Source organism: Alexandromys fortis, unplaced genomic scaffold, assembly GCF_014885135.2.
Source record: "Alexandromys fortis isolate MF-2015 unplaced genomic scaffold, M_Fortis_MF-2015_v1.1 scaffold_44, whole genome shotgun sequence".
Taxonomy (NCBI): Eukaryota; Metazoa; Chordata; class Mammalia; order Rodentia; family Cricetidae; genus Alexandromys; species Alexandromys fortis.
Genome location: NW_026067921.1, coordinates 444,279 through 467,272, shown reverse-complemented (window position 1 = coordinate 467,272; position 22,994 = coordinate 444,279). Strand labels below are relative to the sequence as shown.

The 22,994-nt window shown below is 42.9% G+C and overlaps 2 protein-coding genes across 4 annotated transcripts in view; both read left to right on the top strand.

Moving 5' to 3' along the window:
• Nucleotides 1-19,598, top strand: part of Ccr9 (C-C motif chemokine receptor 9) — a 72,281-nt gene extending 52,683 nt beyond the window's left edge. For 2 of the 3 annotated variants that reach the window (XM_050141438.1, XM_050141437.1), the window contains 4 exons: nt 948-1,037; nt 4,965-5,215; nt 11,700-11,744; nt 16,876-19,598. In XM_050141438.1, the coding sequence (XP_049997395.1) occupies nt 11,724-11,744; nt 16,876-17,988 (1,134 nt within the window). In that variant the 5' untranslated portion in view covers nt 948-1,037; nt 4,965-5,215; nt 11,700-11,723 and the 3' untranslated portion in view covers nt 17,989-19,598. Of the gene's footprint in view, nt 1-947; nt 1,038-4,416; nt 5,216-11,699; nt 11,745-16,875 lie in introns of those variants that run through there. The other variant, XM_050141439.1, reaches the window with a different exon arrangement.
• On the top strand, nt 249-635 carry LOC126501193 (ribosomal biogenesis factor-like; the record flags this gene model as incomplete). Its single annotated transcript, XM_050141732.1, has 1 exon — nt 249-635. A coding segment is annotated over one exon (387 nt), but the record flags the coding sequence as incomplete, so codon positions are not given.
• Nucleotides 19,599-22,994: the final 3,396 nt, after the last annotated feature.

Below are 22,994 nucleotides of genomic sequence, written 5' to 3'. Positions count from 1 at the left end.
GACCCTTCTCAAAAGTTACAATGGACCATGAATATACACGTAAAATGGAAAACTACAAAACTCCTTTGACATACAGGAGAAATCCTCATGGCCTTATGATCAAAACAACTTTTGTAGACAGAACACCAAAGGGGCTGTGTATGATAGAAGTCACTGAGAAATTGGATCTAATTAAAATAAAAACAAACAAGCAAACAAACAAACAAACAAAAGACCTGGGCATCACTGGGAAACTCAGCAGTGTGTGAACCTCCCAAAGTTTGACAGTGGCCAAGAACAAATTAAAATGTCAGAAGTCCAGGAATGTATTTCACATAACTAGCCACAAAAACTCCAAGGCTAAAAACAAGGCAAAACCAGGTATTACTCATCTTAAGATGATAAATGTTATGAAGGATGAAAAAGTTAACAGAATGAACAAGACTTTTGTAAATATACAGAAGGAACTTGTAAACTTCTCAAAAAGTCTTTCTCTTAAGTCTAAGCAGAAGGAGCCGTGGCCTCATGAAAGAGAACCAGCTAATGTTGATAAAGCAGCAAGACTGATTGTAACAAATGCACTTTTTGCATTGCAGGGCAGCATTTCGTGGGAAAACGATGCCTACCACGGGGAAAGACATACCAGGACGTTCTGAGTCTTTGACAAACTTGGGCTACTAACTGAAAGTTTCTCTATAAATAAGACTATCAACATTCCCAGATTTCACCACACAATTAGCTTCCTTATTGTGAATGAATGTTCCCAGCTTCCCTTGCACAGGGATTCAAGCCCCTGAATCTATTGTGTCTCCTTACAGGTTCAGTGAAGAGACAGCTTGGGCTGCCCTGGCCTTCTGAGGTGGTCTTGCCCTTAGGTAGCCACAAAGAGCTAGAATTTGCCTTCTTTCTTCTAGTGTCTGCAGTGAAACCTAGGGGGGGGGGTACTTTTTTTTTTTCTGTTGCTCCAGATGCAGCTGCCTGTGATCTACTGAAAATGGAACTCAGTGCTGGGTGTGGTGGCCCACACCAGTAATCCCTGGGGAGAAGAAAGGAGAACAGTGAGTTTAAGACCATTTGGGCTGTATTGTAAAAGCCTGTCTCAAAAACTGAAAAAAAAAAAAGGAAGGAAAGAAGGAAGGAAAGGAAGAAAGGAAAGAAAGTAGAAGAAAGGAAGGAAGAATATAGAAAGGAAAAAAGAAAAGAAGAAAGAAGAGAGAAGAAAAGAAATATTATGATATTCATTACATAAATCCTTCATTGCCTTTCCATGTAACTGGCTTTGAACAAAATCATATGGCAAGGTAGCTAACCTTATATCCCAAAGTAGTCATCCCCTCCTGTTTCCTGGCTGCTCCTTCCTCTCTGCAGCCCACACTGGTCTTTCTTATCCTCCTGTTTTCTGGCTGCTCTTTCCCTTCTCTGCAGCCCACACTGGTCTTTCTTATCCTGCACTTGCCAAGTTTGTCCTTCCTTTGGCAGTGGTTGCCTCACTTTTCACACTCATGTAATAGAGGCACTAAATGTCGCCGCTTTAGGATTGGGTTTGCCATCCTCAGAGGCGGCACTAGTCTCAAGATTCACCTGCTTCAAGCACACCCCCGCAGTGGGCTAGGCTGTCAGCCTAGATCTTTCCCCTTATCAATGTTCGTGCTCTGCAGTGGTGGCAGCATCCTCTCAGTTGAACTCTTCACCTCTCTCTGTCTGATGATGACTTATTAAACACTTCCAACACCCCTGGAGCCTCCAACACCTCAGCCAGGCCACATCCAATGCAGAACACACCGCTGTCTGCTAACCAACTTTCCCTCATGCTCATATGTGTGTATGCTCACACTCACCCTACACCCCTCTGCAGCCTCCCAGAAATACTACTGTCTCTGTGGAGCGCTTGCCATCTCCTGGGTCTCTTAGCCATGTGTTTCCAGTCCCTTCAGGTCCCACAGGTCCCACCGTTGATGTCCACGTGGTTACTGCCTTTATCTCTGCTTCCACTCTGGCTTCCTAACCAGAGGCTAGGCAGAGTTTTTTGTTTTGTTTTGTTTTCCTGTTAACCACAGAACACGAGGAATTTGGAGAATCCAGGTATTCTAGGAATGCTAACTGGTAGTGAGAGCCAGCTCTGAGGAAAGGGGTACTCCCTTTAATTTTTCCATTCCCAGAGAGAGGAGTCCTGGCTGGCTGACACCCTAACCCTTTTGAGGCTGTTGCTAAGGTGATCACATTAGTGTCTGCAAACAGGTTAGTTAGACCTAGATGATCTACCTGAGTGATTATGAGCCACATTTAAATTTAAACCAACTGCAATTAAATACTTTTTTAATTAATCAATTAATTAATTTATATTTTTTTCAAGACAGTATAGCCTTGGCTGTCCGGGCTATTCCCTCTGTAGAGAAGGTTGACCTTGAACTCAGAGATTCGTCTCAGTCTCGGTAGTGCTGGGATTAAAGGTGTGCACCAGCAGGCCAGGCTTAAAAACAGTTTTTAAAAGATCAGTTTCTCAGTCCCACTAGTTTCAGAATTGTTTCTTACAACTCTCTGTGGCCGCATGCTGGACAGTGTGGCTTTCAGGCATCTCCACTACTGTGAAGCATTGGTATCTCTCCTCAGTTCTTAGGACTTGCACCTGGCTCCTTCTGTTTCTCCTGATTTATACAGAAAATACTTAAGAAACTCCTGCCATGTATTTCTGGGCCACAACTATGGCCAAAGGTCCTCCTGATCCCTGTCCACTTGGATCAGTGGAGACAGAAGGGTCCCTTCACACTCCTAAAAACTTGAACTCGGGACTCATTGTCACACAAAGCAAAACTTTACCACCAAACTGCTCTTTGCTGATGTTACCTTGTCTTTTTCAGGTCAGGTAAAAGCCTTAATCAGTGAAAAGGAGACAGACAACATCGTCCTTCCAAAGACCCCTCTGTGCTTCTGTACTGTGACTTTCCTAATATGTATAAATATTGAAGAAGGAGAGAGTCAGACTCCTGAGGTGCCTGGAGAGCAAAGAACTGAGACAGAGTTTTCTTTTCTGCCAGAGACAATTCTAGAACATGGTTCATGAGAAGGAGAAAAGGGGGATGAGATGGGTCCATTCACTTCAGCAGCAAGGCCAACTTGAATTTCTGTTAGAGAGACTAGAACTTGAAGACTGCAATTCTGGATTCCCTAGAGACCATCAGTTACTGGTACAACAGCTGGCCTTGGGTGTCTGAGGGCACAGTGTCCTACCCTAGATTCCACCTTAAGCAGAGTGAAAAATACAGAGACCCTTTGAAAAGGGGATCACCAACCTCTTACTGTTATCCAGTTCTGAATTCTGACAGCCAATACAGAAGTCCAGCAAAGACAACAAAAGGATGGGGCTTTCCTTGCAAGGCATCAACCAAACTAGACAACTAAAAAGGGACTTCAATGTCCCCGGGCTCCTTTGAGAATCCAGAAGCTTTCTCTGGGACGTCCTAGCCTTTGCCTGACTCCCTAGCCTCCTCCACATGTCCCAGGAGAGGATACCTGTGAGAGCAGTACCTCTTCAGACTTGATTTCTCCTGCACCATGGGGTCCGTGTGGAGGAAGGAATCTGATTGCAGGGGATGTTGTTTATTTTCACTGCTTCCACCACTCTTCTTTGAATCAGCTCTCCTGACTTTCTGATGCACAAACACTGACCCCTTGGGATACTCTTACCTGGAGAAGAGACAGGTGCCAGAGAAGGAAGTCCAATAGTTCTAGTCTTCTTCCTCCAGGAGGCTTTCCAGGCACAAGACAAATACAGCAAGTTTATTGCTATTTTTGCTTAGAGATGGCCGGAGCATCAGGGCCTGAAGCATCCTCTTCCTGTCAGTGTTGGGCACTGTTAGAGCCTGGTAGCACCATTGTAAACACTATTTATGCTCATGAATGTGGGACAAAGGAAGGGAATTTCTTAGCTCATTCACGCCCTGGTTCCCTGAAGGCTGATGAATCAATTGCATCTTTCATTCTTACTGCTCATGTTTCTCTCCCTTTCACATGTTTACTGGCCTTTTCCCGCTGAGATATAAATTAGGACAAATAATGAAACCCTTTGTTCGGTACAAGATGGTCGAGATTGCTGGGCTGTGTGGCTGTGAGTAACACTGCACTCAGTCCACAGGATGCTAAACATACCAAGAGGGGATTAGTCTTCTCGAATGAGCTGTGATTTGTATATTTTAAGTATTTTTAAAAATAATGACAATGGGAATCTTCACTATAACTGTGGCCCTTTGAGAAGATATTATCTGTGAACCTTAATTTAAAAAAAAAAGTAACCTGGGCAGTGGTGGCGCACGCCTTTAATCCCAGCTCTCAGGAGGAAGAGACAGGCGTATCTCTGGAGTTCAAGGCCAGCCTGGTCTACAAGAGCTAGTTCCAGGACAAGCCCCAAAACTACAGAGAAACCCTGTCAAAAAAAAAAAAAAAAAAAAAAACCTGGAAAAAAATGTAACATTTCATGCTGAGACTTTCCAAACCTTCCTCAAGACACCTGTGATTCATAAAGACACAACTGTCAATGTTAGTGTACAGAAAGTGTAAAACCTGCATTTAATCTGTCCCCGGGATGCCATATCCCATTCCCAGCTACCCAGCACATACACAGCTTTCTAAGGTAATGCCGTCTGCAGGGTGTTCTGCCACGTCAGGGACGTTAGGTATCCGCACTGTCCCCCTGTGGCAGCTGCTTATGTATATGTGGAGTGTCATTGCAGTTTCCATTTCAGTGGGAACATTTGGCCGGTAGCTTTAGTATTGGGCAACACAGTTCCTCAAGGCCTCAAAGGACACATCTTGATGGACAGCACTGAGGAGGCACCTCACATAAGCCTGTTCAGGCAGCTTCACCTAAAGAAATCTTATAAATGTGTGCCTCTGGCCAGGATTCCTCATGTCTCCTGCCCCTGTATCAATCTGCGTTTGGACTCTGTATACACATTGTACACACTGAAGATAGTTTTTCTTGATCCCAGTGATTCTCAGCTTTGCATTTCTGGCTGCAAGTGATTGATGTGTGCTGCTGGAAGTTGAAGTAGCTAGCTCCCCACCCTTCTGGGTTACTCCACCAGTGACAACACAGGCAGAGTTGGCCTGGCTTCCTTTTTGGTGTTTTGTAGCGGATAGCTGCCTGCTCAGAACCCACAGAAGCCTACTCCTCATCCCAGACAGCTGCAGCGGTCCTCTCTCCACAAACCCAGACCCAGGCTCTGCACTTCCCCTCTTGGTGAGTAGCACCCTTCCCCTCCTCGATGCCCTGGCTGTCATCTGTGTACTTGCTATGTGCTGCCCCATGTGCATTTATGTGTCCAGATGTCATATGCACCATGCCCTTTTCTATAACTTTTCCGTATGGTTCAGGCTTCTTGTAGGATGGATGAGTGACGAGGCTCCCTCCTGACACACAGTGAATGTCAAGCTCAAGGCCATTGTTGTTGATTTGCACCTCAACGTGAGGAGAAACAGTGTTGGGACAGGTAGCAGGAGGGTTTCCAGGAGACAGAGAGGGTAACACCTTGGGTCTGAGAGACTGCCCATGGAAAGAATGTATATTGCAGAGAAAACCTGGGAACAAAAAACTTGACACCAAGACGTGAGTAGAGCAGTGGACTACGGCTCATCAGATGATGAAGGGCTCAGTTGCTTAACCCCATTCATATCTCTATGTTCAGGGCATGAAAGACTGACTAAAAATATATGTGTAAAATTATGTGCAGGGTGTGTGTGGTGTTAAAGAGAAAGTGAGAAGATACGCCTCAGAAATTTAACATTAGCTAAAACTAAAATGTATACTTGATTTTTAAATTTTTAAACATTTATATATAAGGCATGTGTGTGCATGCTTGTGTGTGCACATATGTGTGTGTGTTTGTGGTTTTGGATCTTTTTGTGCACTGTGAAAATAGTTTTTTATGATCAGAAAGGAAGCCAAGTTATTTTAAATGACTATAGGTGTGTCCTTTCTTTTTCAGTATGTCCACCTTCTTCATTTCTAAAAAAACTTTATTTTACTTTTAATTATGCATACACACATGTGAGGAGGACAGGTGTTTGAAGCATTGGCAGTTGGTTGTGAGCCATCTGACGTGGCTGGAATCCATACTCAGATCTCTGCAAGAGCACTATCTGCTCTTAACTACTGAGCAATCTCTCCATGACCCCCTACTCCCCTCTTCTTCAGTTCTTAATTAACCTGCTCTATAGTCAGCCAGCAGGTCAAGGAAGTTGTTGCTGAGCTATTCTGGACCTGGAGGTAACCACCGTAGAGGGAATCTGTCCCTTTATTCTCTTTGCCAAACAATCCAAAGTAATAGCCATTCCAGCACCTGTAACTTCAGAGTCCTCTTCCAGTTTCTGTCTACTCTAGCCTATACTCTAGGCTTGATCTTACAGGTCCCAAGGAAGAGAGCTCCTGATGCGCGCGCGCGCGCACACACACACACACACACACACACACACAATGTAAGAGATGATTCAACTCATGAGTAGCAAATAGGACAAAGGTCAAAGATAGACTGGGGCCGTCACTCACGGTCACAGTAATACTGGATGTGGGATGTGATGAGGCCCTTCAAACCTCCAGGGTCAGCAAGAGTCACCTCCTCAGTGAAGACCTCCTGGATATTTCCTGGTGCTGAAACCAGAATTCTCTTTTTCTCATTCCTACAACCTCTCAGGATATTACTACTGTGTCATTTTGAGTCTTAACTTACCCACTGCTCTTGAGAGTGGGCTTCTTGAGAGTGTGAACTATCACACTGCTTATGCCCAGCTGGTGTCCATCACACCTGGCCTTTGTGAGATGAAAGTGATCTCAGCTCTCACAAACGTATGTTCCAACCAGAGTGTTTGCATATCCTTCTACTTGATTGTCCACCAAGCCCTGGGATCAGATAGAACTGAGGAAGGAGTTCCCGTTTCCCAGATGAGGAATCCAGGCTCTGTGAGAGTGTGTCCCTTGTCGCCAAGCCCCAACGGCAGAAAGGATAAACCAAAGGCAGAGTAACTATGATTTCTGGTCCAGTGCTCTCCCTGTTGCTCAGTTCTCCATGTAGACTCAGCTGCTAGGGTGTCCACAAGAAGGCCATAAGGAGACTGAAGGACAGGTCAATGGTGAGTTGAAGCCTTCTAACTCCCAGGAGACAGCGAGTTCCTTACCTCTCTGTGTGTTTTTGTCATATGTGGGCTTTCCTCCTCCTCCTTCCTCTTCTTTCGCCTCCTCTTTTTCTCCCTCCTTCTCAGCACAAGAAGAAAACGAAAGCAAGCTCTATGACTGGCTGTATAGTAATGCACTTGACAAGTATCTGGACAAAGATTAAAGAGAAATCAATTTAAAACTCCAAGACTGCCTGTGGTATTCGCTCACTACTTTAGGGAGCTCTGTGTTTGTTTTCTCCTTTGGTTCCCTCCAAATTTCTCATGTGCCAGAAGCAGATTTATAATGGAAGAAAGATCAGCTTTCGTAAGAAGCTGGTGCAGGATTTCAGTCCCAAATAGTGCCACCTGGGTGAGGACTGGCAGGCCCGGCTGCTGCAGAGCCACTGAGGCAGCTAGTAAGCAGGTGTGCTGACTGCTACTTCTGTTCCTTTCTTTCTCTCTCTCTGCTTTAAAAAAAAAAAGCTGATGAAAACAGGTGGTGGTGGCTCATGCCTTTAATCCCAGCACTTGGGAGGTAGAGGCAGGCAGATCTCTGTGAGTTTGAGGCTAGCTTGGTCTACAGAGCAAGTTCCAGGACAGGTTCCAAAGCTACACAGAGAAATCCTGTCTCAAAAAGAAAAAAAAAAAAAGCTGACAAGCAATAGTCCTTATAACTTCACACAATTAGAATATTGGTAAATATTCTAATACATTGTTGCATTGCAAAACTTAAAAGAAAAAAATCAAGTACCATTTTTTCACCAGTGATCATGGATTGGGCTTGTGCAGGAGAGCTTCTGTTCCAACCAGCTGCAAAGGTTGTATATATATTTTACATTTTAATCTAATAATTTCAGTGGCCTCTTTTTTATTAGTTTGAAGCACCTGTTTTTCTCTTTAATTGCCTATGTGTGGTTTTGGAGTAGAAGTATCACAATGTGACCAACTGTTGAACATATTTGTTCCCCAACTTTTGTTCTGCAAGAAAATACTCCAGCATTGAGAGAACAGGGCAGGATCTTAGCAACACATTTGCTGAGCAGAGATGTCCCTCCCTATACATTTTGATATTGTATACCCTCCTAAAGGCTAATACAAGCTCATACCCACAGCTATGCACCCTGTACTATGAAGATCTCTTCATACTTGTGCCGGGATCATCACCCTAAAACTTGCTGTAACCAAAACCACATTCCTTTTTCCAGCTTCTTCCTTTTGAAACTTTCCCCAGATGTCATGTGATCACCATTCAAACTCTTCTTACTAAGGAAAGTCAGGTGACATAAGCTACCAGGATATATGGGATGATTTCTGACTCATGTCTCCAGGTCTGTCTCTGCTTCCCAGAGTCATTTGCTTAGTTAGGGGTGCTTTTCATTTAGTGGAAAAGCAATTTTCATCCCCCAGAGTCTGCTTTTTTGTCTTTGTAGCTTAAAATTTCCCATCTTTTCATGGACTTGGTGATGTCCCAGTAACACCCGGAATGTGACTGAACTGAAACCCAACAACCCTGAAGGGCCACTGATCCCAGAATAATGTAGAAATGCAATCTAGGGAGAATTTGTGATTCTCAAATTTAGGAAGAAAAGAGAAGAATGTAATTTTTCTGAAGAAAAATGCATGTCCCATTTCTATTAATCTAAAAGCATTTCAAAGCAATCATAAACGAAAATGTCTTCAGACTCCCAGAGTGAGTGTTTAAGTAATATATGGGCCATCCCCTGTTCGGAGGCTGGAGAAGAATATTTAGTGATGGATAAAATGCCATAATTGGTTTGATGGAAAGAAAAAGAGAGAAAATAGAAGTACATACATGCACAGAGACAAGGCTGGGAAGGAAAATAAGTTGATATCAGTTATTTGGAGATGTAAATGTTTGGGTATTTTGATTTTTCTCTCAACTTTTTTATATTTGTCAAATATTTAAAATTTTTAAAAGATTTATTTTTTGGTATGTTTGTGTCTGTGTGGGAGTGTGTGCATGTGCAAGTTCCTATGGAAACCAGAGGTATTGGCTCCTACTGGAGCTGCAGTTATTAATGGTGATGGGGTTATTAGTGTGAGCTCCCTGATGTGGGTGCTGGGAACTGACTCGGGTCCTCTGTAAGAGCATTATACACTATTAACCACTGAAATATTTCTCTAACTCTGTAAAAAGGTTTTTTAAAGTTAAAAAACCCAAAAAACCAGTATGTCTAAAGACAATATAAGGATTTCCCCAGCTACCACCAGGTACAGCGAAATTCAGTGAGGCGGTGGCCAAGGCCACACTGACTCAGATTTAGCTCCACTCCAGGCTCCCTTCTTTCTGTCTTGGGGGCCGATGTCAGTTATTCTTTTTCCTACATTTTTGGGTAACTTTTCCAGAGCTAATTTCAAACATGCAGAAGACACAGAGGCTGTGCGTATTTATTTGTTCACCTTCAGTATACCTATTCATTTACCTATGTGACAGAATTTTACTTTTTGGACAAGGTTTTGCTTGTAGGCAGAATTCTGTTCTTTTCCCAAGTGCTGGGATTACAGTGTCGCATCACCACCTCTACCCTCTGCTCTAATACTTTAAAACTTCCAAAGCACAGCACAAGACACTAAGGTGCTTGGAAGAGCTGCCATGGGAAGGGCAGGAAAGGGAACTTTCTGATAATGAGGGCTTGCTGATAACGGAGATGACTGATTACTGAAAGAAAAAGCTCACTTTGTTTTCTTCCTTATCTTGAAACTTGGTTGAGTCTTAGTAACAATAGCCACAAACATGTGAAGTGAAGAACGAGTCCTTGTGTCCCCATGAAACTATCACAATCATAGGTCTTCCTCCTCTCAAATTTCCTCACTCCGCTTTGCATCCTGTCTGTCCCTTGCTCTCCTCCACCTCCTCTTCCAGGACATCTCTGATCTGCATTTGCCACCGAAGGCTAGGACGTGTTATCTGGAGTTTCATATAAGTGAAAACAAACAGTATATACATTTGAATTCACCTTCGTTACTCAGCACAGAATTATTTTGAGACAGTTTGAGCCGGTGTGAGGAGGCAGACCATTCCTTGCCCTGCTGTGTGGACAAGCAGCTCTCCCATTCACCACTACATCAACAGTTTGGTGGTCCCTTTAGCTGCCACCAACAAAACTCGTTTGGGGGTTCATATGCAAGCTTCTATGGGGACACAGCTTGCGTTTTTCTTAGGAAATTATTTAGGCATAGCATAGATAGATGTAAGGCAAGCATATGTTTGACTTTTTACGAAGCTGCCAAACTGTTCTCCAGTGGCTGGGAGACGGCTCTTGTTAAAGTCCTTGCTGTGCAATCACGAGGACGCATTTGGATCTTCAGCACCAACAGAAGCCAAGTGTGGTGGTGATGTCTATAACCCCAGCTCTGAGGAGGCATCCCGTAAAGCTGAAGCAGTGAGCTCCAGGTTCAGTGAGAGGTCCTACCATAACAAATAAAACAAAAAAAACAAAAACCAATCAACCGGTAAACAAGCAAAAAGTAAGGAAAAAGATAAGCGCTAGAGAGATGGTTCAGCAGTTAAGAGAATTGGTGGCTGCTCTTCCAGAGGATCTGGGTTTGATCTCCAGAACTCACAGGGTAGCTTACAAACGTTCTTAACTCCAGTTCCAGGGGATCTGATGCCCTCTTCTGGCCTCATCTGGTATTAGGCCCGCATCAGGTGCACAGTCATACATGCAGGCAAAACACCCATATGCATTAAAAAAAAAATAAAAAAGAAAGGTAGAGAGTGAAGGCTCTTGGTGACCTTTGGCCTTCTCAGGCACAGGTATCCACACACTTATGTGTATACCCATATACAACACACACACACACACACACACACACACACACACACACACTAAACTGTCTTTCAGAATGGTTGCACCTCATTTTATGTAGTGAAATCCACAGGCAGAGTGGAAAGGAAAGCCACAGGAGAGGAGGCAGCAGAACACACTGGATCCAGCACCGAGATGTGTGGTACTGACAGAGGGTTGGGTGCAGGTGCTGTCCAGGCACAGACCCCTCCACAAAGGTGTCCATCTCTGGTTGCACAACCCTGGGTTTCTTTCTCCAGCTGAGTGCGGGAGCACCCTTCTTTACAGATCCATGACCTGGTATTGCTCGCTCAAGCCTAGGCAGTATAACAAGGCAGGAGTGGGGGAAGCCTTTCCCAGACCTTACACAAGTTGAGACAGGAGGAAATGAACTACCAGGTAAGGATGCGCTAGAGACTACCTAAGAGCCCCTGTGGTTCCTCATCAACAGATGCAAGTTTTGCTGGCTTTCTAAGTTAAAAGAAATTAAACATTAAACCCTGGGTCTATTAGAGTAAGGAAGTAAGCTGTAACTCCAGAACTGTTACTTTCATTCTGTACTTTCAATAATATTCTGATAAGCAACTGTAGTCTGAAAAGGGACATAGATTCTAATGTGTTGTGTGTGTGTGTGTGTGTGTGTGTGTGTGTGACTTTTTCTACAAATACGAACAAGTTTAATGTTGAATTTCCACCTTTGGTGTTTGGTTACTAGAGTGCATCTATAAGTCTGTTTTCTTTCTGATATTTGCCCTTTCTTTCTAGAAGCTGGCTGGCATCTGGCTCACCATGATGTCCACAGAACTCACAGTGAGTATAGTCATGCCTCAGAAATACTCTTTTTTTTTTTTTTTTTTTTTTTTTTTTTTTTTTTTTTTTTGGTTTTTCGAGACAGGGTTTCTCTGTGGCTTTGGAGCCTGTCCTGGAACTAGCTCTGTAGACCAGGCTGGTCTCGAACTCACAGAGATCCGCCTGCCTCTGCCTCCCGAGTGCTGGGATTAAAGGCGTGCGCCACCATCGCCCGGCTCTCAGAAATACTCTTACTCTCTGGTCTTCCCTGCATGGGGATGTGGGACGAAATTTCCTATAGGGACTGATTTCCTGTGTGATCCTCTAGGGAAAGACCTCTGTCAGCAGTGCCCATCACTATGTGGGGATGTGGGTATTTCTGGTGATATCTATTCTCTCTGTGAACACAGAGTTGGCATTGGGAGGGGCATGTTGTGAAGACAATACATTTAAATTTTAGATTTTATTAATAGCTGAGGGGTTTTATACTCTTTTACTAGGATGGGCTTTGTCACACGTATGTTTTGAAGCTCACACAGAAGAAAACAAGGGAGAATCCATTTAATTTTTTAAAAAAGACTTATACAGTATACAGTGCTCTGCCTGCATGCATGCTTGAACACCAGAAGAGGGCACCAGATCTCCACAGAGAAAATCAAGGTTGCCTCCCCACCTTACTGGGATCAAATTTAGCAGTGTGTGCAACCATATCTGCAAATATTCCCAGACAATGTTAAGGACATACTGGTGTGTTATAAATAATTGTTTGACTACCTAATTGAGCCTCCCCATTCTGTAAGTCCTGGAAACCTATTTTTTTTTAAGGAAAATTTGTTAGCCCTACCGAGGAGGCTTAGTTTCAATTATGTACATGTAAAACTTTTATCTTCCCTTTTACAGAAGAAAAATGAAAGCCCTCGGATACTGTTGTAAGGTGTGAGCTTCAGAATTTGGCATCAGCCTCCTATTATCTACTGCTTTTTATCAGCTGATTTAGTGTGTCCTGGTAATAATAAGAACCACACATACATGTATGCATATGCATGCATGCACACATACACAGGGATATTACTCCATATTCAAATAAGTCAATGAAGCATTGCTAAGGAAAAATTTAAAGGACATCTCAAAAGCCTGTTATTGTGCCAATATGCAATTAAAATGCAGAAAAGTTCTGTAGGACTTTTTCAGAGATTAATCCACTTGGGGTAATTGTGACTTCCAAAGACAAAAATGCAATATGGAGATTCTCCAATATTTAACAACTGCATAGCTTAGGAAAGGCTGGTTGACCATCAGAAGCATATGTGAGTTATGCAGACAAAGAAAGCATAGCCAACAGAAAGTAGAGGAATTTTATTATTCAATATGAATATTTAAGTACATAAACTAATTGTAGTTGCACATTTACTAATATTAACTACCCAGAGCAAAACGAAACCCTCATAGAGTTTATGTCTAGTTCAATACAGACAGATGACTTGAAAAATTATTGTATTTTCTCAAGGAAAAGAAAGGCTATGAGATTATCCTCTCATAAAGGAAATGCAGAGAATGTCCCTCAGGGCAAGTCCCAGAGACTCTGTGGGAGTCTCTGGGAAATTACAAGGCCTACTGGGAGCTCCAAAGTAGGGCTAGAAGGAGGTGAGATCATGTGGGTGTGAGGTGGAGGCTTCAGCAATGCAACAGTTATCATGCTTTGGACCGGGTACTCTCCTAAACCCTCTATCTGTTCACCCAGATTTTATTCATCCCTTTCCCCTCTAGCAGTAGTACCCACAGGATGAACAGTGACACATGTGAGCATGTGTGTCTAGATATGTTTATGCAAGTGTACTTGTGTGCATGAGTGTGTAGATGTGCATGTGAGCAGGAGGGCGAGCCTATTTATGCCTATGAATGTGAGCAAGTGCATGTGTGCCCTGTGTGTGCCTGTCAGAACCAGAGCCTTGGGTGTATGACCCTTGTGGTCACACAGGGGTCAAGTGTTTAAGAATATTCATATTTGGGGTTGTAGAGATGGCTCAGAGGTTAAGAGAACTGACTGCTTGCTCTTCCAGAGGTTCTGGGTTCAATTCCCAGCAACGATATGGTGAGTCTTTATAATGAGATCTGGTGCCCTCTTAAGGCATGCAGGTGGAACACTGTATACATAATAAATAAATAAATATAAACAAAAGTATTTTCATACTTAATGCTCACTATCTTGAAATTTTTAATAATTTTCTAGCAAGGGTTCTTGGAAATATTACAGCACTCACATTTTTGTGTGTAGTTGAGAGTGTCATGATGTGCATGTGCAAATGTGTGTGCAGATAGGTGATGTGCATGTGCAAATGTGTGTGTGCAGATGTGTTGTGCATGTGCAAATGTGTGTGTGCAGGTAAGTGTTGTGCATGTGCAAATGTGTGTGTGCAGGTAAGTGTTGTGCTGCATGTTTACTTTTGGGGCTCTCAGGAAACTCAGAGGTGCCGTGACTCCAGTAGGTTTAAGAGCTCCTGGTGACTTTTTATATTTGCAGATGTTGAACAGTTGGGGGAAAGAACAGTCATAAGTCTCAGGCACTCACACAATTCAAGTAAAGTGCCCAATGTAGTATCTTTTTGCTCTTTTAGGGGGCCTGCAACCCAGCTCCCAAATAAATCACACAGAAGCTTATTATAAACATTTGGCCTTAGCTTGGCTTGTTTCTTACCAGTTTTCCTTAACTTACTTTATCCCATCTACCCTTTGCCCCTGGACTCTTCCCCCATTCTCTCTTCTTACTCCAGGGATTGCTGTGTAGCTGGATGGCTGGCCCTTGATGTCCTGCCCCTTCTCTGGCCACCTCCCTCTCCCAGATTTCCCCTTCGAATTATCCTCTCTGCCTGCCAGCCCCGCCTATTTCTCTCTCCTGTCTTGCTACTTGGCATTCAACTCTTTATTAGACCATCAGGTGTTTTAGACAGGCACAGTAACACAGCTTTACAGAATTAAACAAATGCAACATAAACAAAAGTAACACACCTTAACATAATATTCCCAACAGTGCCCATTTGTGGTCCCAAAGTTCTTTCCCGCCAAACCAGAACACTTGTCATCCACACGACAAGTGTTCATTTGCTTCTCTGTATGCTTCATGAATAAATTAAGTTCTATGAAAGTAGAAACCAGACTAGTTTACCTTTAACAGCATAGTAACCACCTTACAGATGGGAAGTAGACATTTTTAAATGAACATTTCTTTCATGGGTCAATTTCTATTGATTTATCTATTGTTTTACTAATATTACTATTATCATTTTGGGTTTTTTTTTTTTTGAGACAGGGTTTCCCTGTAGCTTTGGAGCCTGTCCTGGAACTAGCTCTTGTAAACCAGGCTGGACTCAAACTCATAGAGATCCGCCTGCCTCTGCCTCCTGAGTGCTGGGATTAAAGGCGTGCGCCACCACTGTCCTGCCATTTTGTTATTTTGAGACAGTGTTTCTCTGTGTAACAACCCTAGCTGTCCTGGAACTAGATCTGTAGACCAGGCTGGCCTCAAACTCACAGAGATCTGCCTGCCTCTGTCTCACAAATGCTGGGATTAAGGGTGTGAGCCACCACTACCCTTCCTGTGCCATCACTGCCTGGCTAATTTCTATCATTTTAACAAAACACCTTACATTGGGTTATGTATAAAGAAACTTTTCTACAGTTTACAGTTTGGGAGGCTGAAGGTCTCCCCAGATTGCATAGCCTCGTCTGGTCAACCTCTGGTGCAGGTCTCCTGGTTATATCACAACATGGTAGAAAAGCAACATAAAAGAAGAAATACACAGTCCTATGTCAGGACAGGAAATCAGAGAGATTGAAGGGCAAGGATCCACCTCTTTCATGACAACCTGCTATTGCAGAAACTTGGGTCCAAAGAGAACTCATTAATGTCTGATGTGGGATTCTCCTCTGTATGCTGTGAATATGTTTTATTACCATTGGTTAATAAAAAAGCTGCCTTGGCCTATGGCAGGGCAGAATATAGCAAGTCAGGAAATCTAAGCTGAAATGGAGGAAAGAAGGAGAAATCAGGCAGGTGCCATGTAGTCGCCCAAGAAGCAAGAGGTAACAGCCTCATGGTAAAACACAGAATAATAGAAATGTGTTAATTTAAGATGTTAGAGTTAATATTCAGGAGGATGCCTATATGTTTTTCTTTGGCATCTTCCTGAATATTAACCTTCATCAGGCGATGAAAGGAGACAGAGACACACATTGGAGCACCGGACTGAAATCTCAAGGTCCAAATCAGGAGCAGAAGGAGAGAGAGCACGAGCAAGGAACTCAGGACCGCGAGGGGTGCACCCATACACTGAGACAATGGGGATGTTCTATCAGGAACTCACCAAGGCCAGCTGGCTTGGGTCTGAAAAAGCCTGGGTTAAAACCGGTCTCGCTGAACATAGCGGACAATGAGGACTACTGAGACCTCAAGAACAATGGCAATGGGTTTTTGATCCTACTGCACGTATTGGCTTTGTGGGAGCCTAGGCAGTTTGGATGCTCACCTTACTAGACCTGGATGAAGGTGGGTGGTCCTTGGACTTCCCACAGGGCAGGGAACCCTGATGGCTCTTTGGGCTGACGAGGGGGGGGGACCTGATTGGGGGGGGGGGAGGGAAAGGGGAGGCGGCGGTGGGGAAGAGACAGAAATCTTTAATAAATAAATAATAAATAAAAAATTATTACATAGTAAAAAAAGATGTTAGAGTTAGCTAATAAGAATCTTGAGCTAATAGGCCAAAAGAGGATGTAATTAATATTAAGCCTCAGAATGGTTATTTCATAAGCGGCTGCAGGAACTAGTGAGTGGGACCTGGTGGGTGGAGAGAAACCGGTCCAGGGGAACCAGCAGAATGGGGAATATTTGTAGCTACAAATGTCTTCCATGGTAGTGCCCCATTACATAACCAACAAACAGTAGGCCCCACCTCAAACCAAGACAGTGATCAGTATTCCATAACCCTTACACACTCAAACCAAATGAAATCATAACACAGTCTTTCTTCTAACACATGCTCATTTTGCTTTACGACAGAGCTTGGGTAATTAGCATTGGATCTTGTTACTCTAACTACCATCAGACTAGAGCACTCAAAAGTTATCCTTGATCGAATGCATTCTATATTCTTTACAGAACCCTATTTCTGGCATATTCGGTGACTACAGCTATGACTCCACTACTTCCATAGAAGACTCCACTACTTCCATAGACGACTTCATGAATTTCACTGCTGCCGGTGACCTCTTCTGTAAGAAAAGCAATGTCAGGAAGTTTGCAAGCCATTTCCTTCCACCTCTGTACTGGCTTGTGTTCATTGTGGGCACCCTGGGCAACAGCCTGGTCATCCTTGTCTACTGGTATTGCACAAGAGTGAAGACCATGACTGATATGTTCCTTTTGAACTTGGCAATTGCTGATCTCCTCTTTCTTGCCACTCTTCCCTTTTGGGCAATTGCTGCTACTGGCCAGTGGACATTCCAGACCTTCCTGTGCAAGGTTGTAAACAGCATGTACAAGATGAACTTCTATAGCTGTGTGCTACTCATCATGTGTATCAGTGTGGACAGATACATTGCCATTGTACAGGCCATGAAGGCTCAGATCTGGAGGCAGAAAAGGCTTCTGTACAGCAAGATAGTCTGCATTACCATCTGGGTAATGGCAGCTGTGCTCTGTATCCCAGAAATCCTGTACAGCCAAATCAGTAGGGAATCTGGTATTGACATATGTACCATGGTCTACCCTAAGGATAAGAATGCCAAGCTGAAATCAGTTGTTTTGATCCTGAAGGTCACCTTGGGGTTTCTCCTCCCCTTCATGGTCATGGCCTTCTGCTACACTATCATCATCCACACCCTGGTACAGGCCAAAAAGTCATCCAAGCACAAAGCCCTAAAGGTGACCATCACTGTCCTGACTGTCTTCATTATGTCTCAGTTCCCCTACAACTGCATTCTTGTAGTGCAGGCTGTTGATGCCTATGCCATGTTCATCTCCAGCTGTGATACTTCCACCAACATTGACATCCTCTTCCAGGTCACTCAGACCATCGCTTTCCTCCACAGTTGCCTAAACCCCGTTCTGTATGTATTTGTGGGTGAGAGATTCCGCAGGGATCTCATGAAGACCCTAAAGAACTTGGGATGCATTAGCCAGGCCCAGTGGGTTTCATTCACAAGGAGAGAGGGTAGCTTGAAGCTTTCTTCCATGCTATTGGAGACAACCTCAGGGGCTCTCTCCCTCTGAAAGAAGTTCTCAATGAGACAGATGGTCCTTTTGGGAATGATGAGATATATAGACACAAACAACATAGTCGCCCGACTGATGAGAAAACAAATCATAAGAAATGAGAAAAAAACAAAACAAAGTAAAGCAAATTAGGATGAGCCTAAACAGCTTTATCATGCTTAGTCAGGATATGCCGAAGTCTTCAAACCTGACCACACCAGCAGGGCACTAGCTGTATTTTGGTTGTAACTGCAGTTCTGAGGAGGATGCTCGATCGGCAGTGAAGACACCTCAGCCGTGCACATGCCATCAGTGCAGCTCTGTTCTGGAGGTGTTGCGTTTCTTCAATGCTCCCCATTTCTGTTACTCCAGATTCGTCGCTACTACTCTCCAGAGGTGACAGAGCACTGACTGCTGCCGTAGTCCACAAAAGCAAGGCTCAGTGACATTTTCCACCTTGGGATCTTTTCTCATTGGTCCCATTAGTGGGAAGACTGTGTTTGTACATCTCATTACTTACAGATTTTTAGATCTAGAATATACCCAAATGATCTGAGGTTTAATGCCTTTCTGATCTCCTTAGTCTCTTGTGAGTCAAGGGGAACCATTTTTTTCCTATTTTGGAGCCACTTGTAAGACAGGTTGGTCAGTCCAGGTACAGATGACCACATCATAACATCAATTAGAGTCTGTTGCTCCTACTCTACTTCTGTGTCTGGCTGGAGGTGCCATGTCCAAACCTACCTGTAGGCTCTGTCTAGGAAGTGATCTAGCCTGTTCCCTGAGGTGGCAAAACAGCTCTCACAGACCAAGCCTGAGAATATACTTGGGTGGTGGAGACCTAGCATTGGCTCTGTTGGAACTTTTTCAGGGTAGAAGCATTTGCTGCAGGTTCTCCCATATCCTGTCAGTGACATATCCTTTCCTTCTGAGGCTTCCAGAAGGGTGTCTGCCTCCCTACTGCCTCCCCTTTCCATACTCTGTAGTGCCAACAGTTTACGAAAAATTTAACTTTAGAGAGATTAAGAAAAAAACATGTATTATATTTCACTTTTTACCTATGTTTTTTTTAACTACTTACCAAATTTCTCACATTGGAAAAAAATCATTGCATATCCTGGAAAAGTGCTTTATAATGTATATTTTAAAATGTTCATCACTTGCTATTTGTTTTATGCTTTCTCATTATTATAATTGTGAGCAATTAAATATCAAATAGAAATACAATAATTGTAAAGCGTGAGATGGCGGTAAACCTTTACTTGTTTTGGATTGCCCATGTAACCAACTTTTACAACATAATGCAGAACTATAATCTCAAGTTATGTATTCTATGCCCCTCACCTGAGGAATGCATGTATGTTTGCATGTTTGTAATAATAATCATTTGCTGAAAACAACAAAAATAGAGGTTGAAAGCAATCTTATAAAATGAATATCCACCATAAATTCTGAACACAATATATGAACTGTTAACAATGATTGCTGTATACTGTTTGTTATCTGGGTCAGTTGAAGTCTATAACTTAATCCCTCATAAAACTTAAAAATTTCTGTAAAGTATTTATTTAAAGTATTACTTCTCCAGATGATGCTTTCTGTTCAATAAATCCTTTATTGGGGATAGAGAGAGACAAAACACACACAGAGAGAGAGAGAGAGAGAGAGAGAGAGAGAGAGAGAGAGAGAGAGAGAGAGAGAGAGAGAGAGAGATTCAAAAGATAGTCTTCAGGCAGGCACAGATTCAGACTCATATAGCAGAGACAGGAGACAAAGGGAGAACAAAGTAGAGAATTGAAATTTGAGCTTGCTCTTGGTTAAATGACACTAAGGGGAAGTGCTTTGATTTCTTTCCTTAATGCACCCAAACATTGGTGACTCGGAGTGTATTATTAATACAATCAAACCAACTGCACTGATGCATAATCAAAGAAGATTGTGGTTGGTTGAGGTGCATATAAACAATACACGAGGCTGTGGAAAGAACATGCAAAAAATCTATGCCAGAAGTCTCAATTATTGTTACATTAAATTTAGCAGCATAAACAACAGCTTTTCCATTTGCTTAGTAAAGTTTTGTAGGTAAGGAATTTGAAAAGGATGCACTTGCATGGATCTAGCTTGGGGTCTCTCATGCAGCTGTAGTCAAAGGCTGGAGGTATGGTCACCTGAGGCTTGAATGGGAGGGTCAGCCTAAAGTCAAAGGGAAGAACCTCTTAAGAAAAGTGTGTCAAGCAACCAATATTATGGCCATGTTTCTTAATTTTTTAAAATTAATTATTTGGGAATTTCATATAACATATTTTGAGCACATCATATCCACTTCTCCAACTCCTCCCAGATCCACTGCCACCTCTAAACCCACCCGTTTCATATTGTCTTTTTTTTTTTTAAAAAAATAAGCCACTGAGTCCAATTTGTGCTGCCCATTTATTCCTAGGCGTGCAGTCACCCACTTGACATTACCGACAAACTAGGAGTCACATCCTTAAAGAAAGGAGATTTTCCCTCCCCCAGAAGTCACCAATTGCCCAGCTTCTTAGATGGGGTGGGGTCCTAAGTCATGAATCCTTTCCCACCCTATGCTAGAGTGTTGCTCGGTTGATCTGTGCAGTCTTGTACAGGTAATCACGGTTGCCATGAGTTCATGAACACAGGGGTTCTGTCATGTCCTGAAGACTGTTTTGTTTTGGTCCTCTGCCATCTCTGACTCTTACAGTCTTTCCTCTACCTCTTCGGAGATGATCCCTGAGCCTTGGGGGAAGGGGATGATATAGATACCCATTTATGGCAGAGCACTCCACTGATACTCTGTATTTTGACCAGATATGCATTAACCACTATCTACTCCATAAAGAAAAATTTTCTGATAGGTCTGAGAGCTGTACCAGTCCATGGGTAGAGAGATAGGAATTTAGAGGCCAGTTTGAAACTGTCAGCTTAGCAGAATAATAGTAATAGGCTCACCTCTGAGGCCAAAATATGGGTCCTTGGCCAGACTTATAGGACCAGACATATGCCTCTTTTGTGGAGTGGGCCTTAAATCTAATCAGAAAGTAGTTGGTTACCCCCATAGTGTTTGTGCCACTACTGCATTTATAGAAACATCTTGTCATTATTGCAGTTCACAAGGTTCACAGATGGATAAGACTTGGCAACTCCCTGCCTCTGGTTCCCCGCTCCTACTCCCCATAACCTCCAAAGAACCTCCCAATACTATGAGAACTAATGGACATATTTTAAAATTACCACATGCTAACTTACTAACTTCAATACTTGTGTTCCCCAACTGTTCATCTGCTAATGCCAAGAAAGAGGCAGAAGCAAGGAATGAGGGCTGGTAGGTGCTGTTTTTTTTTTTTTTTTTTTTAAGTAATAATAGCTCTCACATTTCATGACATTATGGCTAGATCACTTATCTCAAGACACAGTGAGTACCAGAAGTTCAATTTATGCCTTTGTGATACTTAACCTTGTGGAAATGCTATTATACTTTCTCCACCCTGGGAATTCAAGTTTAGCTCTTGTCGTCATTTACAGTTTACCATCAATGCGGTGAAGCTCTCTTATCATACAGACCTGAGTCAGAAGACCAGGATGGCCCCATGTAAACCATTCCAAAAGCAAAAGAGCAGGAACCCTAGCTAGACTATGGCTTCTTCCAAAGCTCTCCCTGGGTTGCTTCATGATGTCAAGCTTACTGAGTAGGTGACCCCCCCCCGTGGGAATGCATGGAGACTGATTTTGTGTATGGTGAGAGATGTTTCTTGCCAGTGGTCATGTCAGAGGAGCAGCAGATGGCAACTGAGGTTTGAGGCGTCAGCCTATCAGGAAATACCTGATGAGTGACCCTTTGATAGGCAAGGCCCCAAGACCACTCCAGAATGCCTTTTGCTTCTGCTGTGCCTTTACATCTCTCTCTGGCACCTGGTATGGTGTAAATGGGTGTGGGGAGATTCCCCACTGTGTGTAATGTAGTGTGTTTATCTCACAGAAATATCCCGCTCTACCGGGTATTTTTACCTGTGGATTAATATGAAGATGATTTCCTCCTAAGATGTAATGTTTAACTGAAACAAGGATTTTATACAATAATAGTGTTAGTTTAAATAGGATTTTGATGATTGAGGGTTTTTAATGAATATACTGGGGATTATGATAGAGGTTAGTTTAGTGGAAAAGTTAACAAAGGTAAAGGCAGGGTAAAATGTTGCCCCATCTCTGATAAAGCAGAGGCTGCAGAGGATAAAAAATAGAACAATGAAGTGTCACACAGGTAGAACACGTAAGTTTCTATTGAGAAGCTGTAGAGACTGTGACTTAGGCTAATGATGAAGGAAACCAACTGAGTTCCAGTAGCCCAGCTAGCTTAGATTGTTTAAATCTTAATGCTGGGAGGTATACTCACAGGTTTTGGAATGTTCCATAGCTGAAACAGAGTTTTGAAAATAAAGTTAGACTAAGATGCTTTTGTAAAACAGTTGTAAGGTGAAAAACCCAAGAAGATAATCTAAATTTTTAGGAAGGCACATAGTTGAATGAAAAACTCGTTGTCAGGGAACAAGAACAATCTAATCCAATTATCCTTAGCTGACATACCTTTCTTGCTAGGATTGGCTGATGACTAAAGATGATGATTTATACCATTTCTATCCTCACTCTCCTGATATAAAAAACTATTGATGAGTGGGTATGCACCCTTAAGATTTAAAGTAGAGCTGACTGATTATTTTTCATGTATAAAAATTTAGGTTCATCTCCTGAACATTAACCTTCATCAGGCGATGAAAGAAGACAAGAGACAGAGACAGAGACCCACATTGGAGCACCGGACTGAAATCTCAAGGTCCAAATCAGGAGCAGAAGGAGAGAGAGAGAGCACTGAGCAAGGAACTCAGGACCATGAGGGGTACACCCACACACTGAGACAATGGGGATGTTCTATCGGGAACTCACCAAGGCCAGCTGGCCTGGGTCTGAAAAAGCCTGGGTTAAAACTGGTCTTGCTGAACATAGCGGACAAG